The 7127-nt window shown below is 26.8% G+C and overlaps 1 protein-coding gene across 1 annotated transcript; it reads right to left on the minus strand.

Annotated features, from left to right (window-relative positions):
* Positions 1–200: 200 nt before the first annotated feature.
* LOC137836530 (CASP-like protein 4D1) lies at positions 201–2686 on the minus strand. The gene is made up of 3 exons (XM_068645200.1): positions 2538–2686; positions 1487–1622; positions 201–437 (listed from the first exon to the last, which is right to left on the minus strand). The coding sequence occupies exons 1-3, from the start codon at positions 2684–2686 to the stop codon at positions 201–203; spliced, it is 522 nt and encodes a 173-aa protein (XP_068501301.1).
* Between the last annotated feature and the right edge of the window lie 4441 nt (positions 2687–7127).

Consider the following 7127-nt stretch of genomic DNA (forward strand, 5'->3'; position numbering starts at 1 on the left):
ATAATAATAGTAATTAAAATAATAATAATAATAATAACAAAATTAATAATAACTATGACAATAAAATATTAATAATAATGATAATATTAACATTAAAAATAAAATAAACAATATTAATAAATATAATACGTTAACATTAATAATATTAATACAATTTTTGTTAACATCAACCCAAAATTGATGAAGCTAACAGGTAGGATTTAGTAGGGGTTGGGTTGCTTTTTGGTTCGATGATTGGAGGAAAAGAATGAAAGGAAAGCCATGGAGAGGAAGGTCACCAGAAGAAAACCACAAGAAACGAACCCTCGAATCAAAAGCTTCCGGTATGTTGACTTCAGATCATCGGAACCTTTAATACGTTCGTCGATGAACTTCTTTAATTCCACAGACACTGCAAAACCAGCACCAATGGCTACTCCCACAACCAGACTAATTATCTGCAATTCAATTCATATCACTTTAAACTACTTTCACACATTCATAACTTCAAAAAAAAAAACACATATGTTATCAATTAAACAAATAAAATTAATTTATAATATATAAATAGATACGAATTTCAAATTATAAAGTAGAAATAATTTACCTTCTAAATATACTTAAATTTCAAAATATTGGATTATAAACAAATCATTAAATAGAAACTAATTTAAAAAAAATAAATAAATTAATGACTAAATTAGAGATTAAAAAAATAGTCTTTAAATTAATTTATATTATTGTTAAATGATTTCTAAATTGGTATCTAATTAGCTACCAAAATTTTTGTTATCAAATTAGAATTTAAATGATTAATAGTTAAAACCTTGGTAGCTAATTAGATAACAATTTAGAAACTATTTAACAATAATAGAAACCAACCAAATTTGTTTATGTTTTAGGTGGTTTGGTGTTTCGTTCGTGTCTCACATTGATCCGAAGTCTAACTTTGATCAATTCAAGCCGACTTTATTTTCAGAGTCAGTTATTATTGTATGGAACACAATTTGGGTTGGGGTGGTGAGTGAAATTTGGAGTCACAGGAATTCTATCATTTTCAAAATAGGAGTGGTTGATGTATCTGAAGTATTTGCTTTGGTGCAAGTAAAGGTTTGGTCTTGGATTTCTACAAAAATTCGATTTACTTCGTTTTCCTTTTCTGATTGGTGTTTGAAACCTGTGGAGTATATGAGGTTGGTCTCCTAAAGTTGTTTGTTAGGTGTAGAAAGAACAAGGTTTTTTTTAGTTAGTTTGGTGGATTCTGGTCGAAATAGGTATTTGTGTGTATTATGTATAAGGGTTGAACTATCCAGGAAGTGATTTACATTTATTTATTTTTTATTATAAATAAAAAAATATTAGTTCTTAATAGTCTTTAATTTAATCACTATAACAATTAATTTTGTTATATTTTTATTTTTAAAATTGATTATTATTTTTATCTTTAAAATTGATTTTTATTTGATGATTTTTGTGTTTTAGTGTTAAAAAAAAAAAAAAAACATACCTTATCTCCATAGAAATCAAATTCCGGCAAGAATCCATTGTTTATCAACCTCTTTTGTCGTATTGCATAGTATATGGCAAATGGAAGCTGCACTATACAATATGCACACGCAATTGCTGCAATTGCTACCACAAGGCTGCACATTTTACATATCCAATCAGATACAATAACCTTTTTCTCATTTTACTAATTACTATTTTCTCTTTCTCAACCATAAATATTAAGCTTTTTTAACACCAAATTTACTACTTCCTCTTAATGATTTTAGGAATACGCATAATTTCTGTTTTATTAATGTTTAATCTATATAATGTAGAAAAATGTCGATATAAATTAAAAAAAAATCATTTATGGAGCAATACTTATTACTTACATAAAATTTGTGGTGTCAACATTTATATGGTAAATTGTTTTTTAACTATATTTAAAATTATGTGGAGATAATTTATAATTATTCATCATTATTGTAATGAGAAAAGGACAAGTGTCCAAAACTAAAGTAGACCAAATAATTAAGGAGTAGTTAAAAAAATGTCAAGAAAATTGACCAAATTTTAGGAGACAGTTATAATATATTTTTTATCCATAATAAATAAATTAAAATATTTAAAGAATGCTCTAAATTTTTTTATATAAAATAAAAAATAATATATATATATATATATATATATATATATATATATATATATATATAACATAATCATATAAAGTATAAAAAAATCATAAACAATGATTACTACAAATTTAGGTATTTATACTAACACTAAGTTAGATGTTAGGTATTACTATGCAACTTGGCACTTGAACCAATACTAATTTAGATGTTAGGTATTACTATGCAATTTGACATTTCAACTAACACTTTAAGTAACAACAATTATTTACCATTATATAAAAAAATATTATTAAAAAAATATGAGAGATTAAACCAAAACTCATATATTAACAAACGATACACAATTAAACTATATTTATTCATAAAAAATTCTAAGAACAGACTAGATAGTAAGCTATTGTACCAATAAAAAGATTCAAATGTTTATTTTTTTACCTGTATGAATTGAAATCTTGATATTTCAACTCTGCACCATTTTCAAAAGTGTAGGTGTTAGTAACCAGCAAGGCCATAGTTGCAGCTGAAGTTGCAAGAGCAACTATCCTCAGCACAAGCATTGAGTTAGCCACACGTTTGGTCACCATTTTTACTTGAACCTTCAATTTCTCTCATCTTTCTTACGTTCTTCACTTCCCTTTTATACACAAAACAAATCAACATTATTATTCTCATTGTCTCTCCATCATCTCGTTCAATCCAATTACTGCCATTTACTTTAATCTAAAAAACCTTGTCTTTTGTGTTTGGATCAAATATTGCACATTTCTATGACACATGGCATTACAACGTTCAATCAATCACCATTTTCAATTTTTTTTTATTTTATTTTAGCCGATTAGTCTCTAATCATAAGAAAAATTATAGACATGTATTAATTCACTGTAAAAAGGTACATTTATTTACAACATAATTCGTAAATAATAACAGATGTTCTTAAGTACATGCCCATACAAATGTTCTTAAGTACATTATATTAATTTTCAGAGTAAATTCACATAAATTAACTTTCTAAACACTGTAAGAAAATTATTAAATAACAAGATTAAAAATAATTAATCATTATATTAACTAAATTACATATTAATTTAAAAATTTAAAAATTATTTGTATTTAAAGTGGTTTCTATTTTTAATCAAAATTTATAAAATAGTTTATAAATTTTTAAGTTTTAGTTACTAGTATTTTAAATTTTAAATTAAAATATAAAAAATTAATAAAGACTAATTTAAAATATAAAATAATAAATAACTAAAACTTTGATAGTTAAGAATTAGATATTAATTTAAAAAATATATTATAAATTTTTATTAATAGTAGAAAATACTTTAAAAACAAAAAACTTATTTAATTTATAAAATGGTCTCTAATTTAGTCAAATAGTAACTAATTATTTTGATCTGTAAAATTAATTTTTATTTAATAATATTTTTTATTGAAACTATATTTTTATTTCTTTTCATTTATACAAACTAAAGCTACATTCATAAATATTTTACTTGAATAAAACTTAAATATAAATAAAATCATTTGCTTTATATATCTATATAATCCAATTCAACATTTTAGACAAATTTTTAAGCATTATAACATATTCTTTTGGTTTGTTTGATCTCAAATTTAAGTTTCGATACTTCCTAAGTCCTATATTTTGGGAGCTGTGCTGGTCCAAAAAGCCCTTAAATTGCATTGGTCTATTATTCTAGGATTCTGCTAAAGATGTTGAAATTGACGACTTTGGTTTACAGATTAAATTATTTTCTGACTTTCACTAACAAACCAATTAAGAACAATTATCGAAGCTTAATTATGACCAAATGGACTCAGTCAACACAGTTTGGGAAATATTTTTGTCAAAAACTTTAAATTGTTTGTACATGCATATTAAATTTTGTTTATTTGTATACATAATTGTACTAATTGGTTTATTTTATATGATTTGTCTCTATTTCATATTATACTTTTCTGTTGCTTTTGTAAATAAGTGTTTTAAGAGCATAAATTATGTTTGTTTATATATGAACATTTGCACTTGGAAAATTAGTGATGGTTTGCGATTAGAGATAGAACAAATTAATCACAATTGAAAAATTGAACGTACTTGATTAATTTTCATTTGATATTATTATTGTTTTTTGATAGTTCTATTTAATTTCTTAAATTACCCAAGGAATTAAGGATTTAGGCTTCAATGGATAATTTTACTATCAAAAGAATTAGCAACAAACAACTCTTAATTAACCCAAACGATATTTATAATACTTGCTTCAACTAAAAGGGATAGAAACATATAAAAAAAAATACGAAATCGATTCTTTAATGTTTTTATACTAAATTAATTTGTACTTTATCATTGTAGTTAATTTGGATTTTTTTATTTTTTTATAATTAATTGTAATTATCCTGATTTTTAAATATCTCAAACTTAATCTTTATCAACAAACTGATATTCAACAATTTGGATCTTTATGAAAGATATTTTTATTACTACAAGTAAGCACACTTGCCACAAGTGAGCACACTTGCCACAAGTGAGCACACTTGCCACAAGTGAGCACACTTGCCAAATGTATAATAAGTATTGAGATATAATTGAATAATAGTGAAGATTGACTCTAAATCATGTACATCAAATTGCTTGTTGAAAAGCTTAATCAGGCAGTCTAGTTAGATAGTATGATGTGAAAGAGAATAATATTGTCTGCTAGGGATGGTCGAGTAGTGTTAGGACGAGTTACACCATTTAGTACGTGTTTGCAGTAATCCGCTAAACAAATTTTGCTTTGAAAGATGTTATGTCACTCCTTAGTATATGCTCTATATATAGAGGCTTTGTGGACTTACACAAAACACACTTATTGTGAGTAGACACTGTGTATAGATCATCTGGTATTAATAAAAATGTTTTCTTCAATCTTGTTCTTGTGTTTCTTGCTTTGATATTGTTAAGAACCCAACAATTGACATTGTCTATGGGAACAAGAAAAGAAAGTTAAGAAGTTAAAGAAATGACCACTAAGTTTGACATAAAAAAGATTTTAGGGGAGAACGACAATGGATTGTGGAGACTCAAGATAAAAGTCATCTTAATTCAACAAGGTTGTGCTAATACTCTGAAGGGAGAACCTATGCTAGTGTTTATGTCTCAAAAAGAGAATGTTGACATGATCAATAGAATCAGGAATGTCATAATTCTATGTCTTAGTGATAAGTCACTGAGAGAAGTCACAAAGGACGAGACTGCAACGTCGATGTGAGTGAAACTTGAGTCATTATATATAACTAGTTCTTTGACACACAAACTCTATTTGAAGCAACAACTGTATTCATTCAGAATGATTGAGTCAAGAACGATGGTGGAGTACTTAACAAATTTCAACAAGATTTTGGACGATTTGGAGAACACTAAGGTGAAACTATATGATAAGAATAAGGCTTTAATTATTCTTAACATCTTGGTATGAACATTTGAATACGTAGAATGTGTAAAGGGCATAAGTTGTGGAGGTTGAAGCCTGGAGAGGAGAATGATCAAACCTATACATATGTTTGAATATATTGACCCTATTGTCATCTATGCTTTGGCAGTAGTTGGGGAGATAGTCGATTCAAAGCCTAAAAGCTTCTTGAAGACTACAAAAGGTTTAGAAGGTCAACAATTACCATGGAGAAAGAGATTAAGTATCTAAGGAAGAACCACATGTAGATGCTTGTTGATCTACCAAGAAACCAGAAGGTAGTAGTATGCAAGTGAGTATTCAAGAAGAAGGAGGGAATACTAGGTGTAGAAAGTCAGAGGTTCAAGACTAAACAGGTGGCGAAAGATTTTACACAGGTGAAAAGGGTGGACTATAATAGATATTATCACATGTGGTAAAACATTATTCTATAAGGATTTTAATGTATATTGTTAACAAGTTTAATCTAGTGATGGACCAATTAGACGTGAAGACAACTTTTCTGCATGATATTTTAGATGAGACCATCTACATGCAACAACATAAGGGTTTTTTTTAAGAGAAGGAAAATGTTTGTCTCTTGAAGAAATCATTGTATGGCTTGAAACAAAGCCTAAGACAATAATACAAAAGATTAGATTACTCTAAATCATGGACAATAGACCATTTTCTAAAAAGCTTAGTTAGTCAGTTTGCTTAGATCATCAATCTAGTAGTGTTATAAGTTAAACTATATAATACATGTTTGTTGTAATTGTCTTAACATTTTTTGTTTTGAATTTTTTTTATTACTCTTTAGTATATGGTCTATGTTAGAAAAACACATTGTTTTGTGAGTAGACTTTGTGGAGTATCAAGTAGATGAACATCCAAATAGATAGAGAGAGTTCATGTACATTTATTATATGTTCGCTTGTATGATTACTTGTATAATGAACTTATCTCGACTTATTGGGTTAAGGTCCTTATGCATAACACAAGTGCTTAGAATGAGTTCCGTACTAGTTTTGGAAAACATATGTTTGCTATGTGATATTTTGTATCTATTGAAGTTGAAATTTCTAGACTAATCCGAATTTTAAATGGATTAGAGGGTTTGTTGAATTGGTTGATGTATTGGAATCAAAGATTATTTTGTTTATTGATCTTATTTCTTTATAGCCTACCCTTAATTGTTTGCTATGTGATTCTTCTATTGTCGGAATATGAGTAAAGGACATTAGAGTACTAAGGATGTGTCTATATGTATATTATCGCTTTTTGAAATATAGTGAATATGATTATTGAGAGTGTATGATTAGACTTCGTATATGTATATATTCGTATTTGAGATAGGAAGTAGTGTTTTGTTACATTTATGGGATTGTTACAAACAATTAATACATCTCCTCCATCAATAATATAATAAATAAAAGCCACTTTTATGAATGATTACTGAATAAAAATGGTCAATGATGTACAGAAACTTTATACTTGAAGACAAACAATCCTTTGAGGAAGACAGAAACATGAACTAGCCTTATTCAGGAGGTGATGAATTACTTCAATTGATGATGAAAAACTAACTCAT

The sequence above is a fragment of the Phaseolus vulgaris genome, chromosome 4 (assembly GCF_000499845.2).
Source record: "Phaseolus vulgaris cultivar G19833 chromosome 4, P. vulgaris v2.0, whole genome shotgun sequence".
NCBI lineage: Eukaryota > Viridiplantae > Streptophyta > Magnoliopsida > Fabales > Fabaceae > Phaseolus > Phaseolus vulgaris.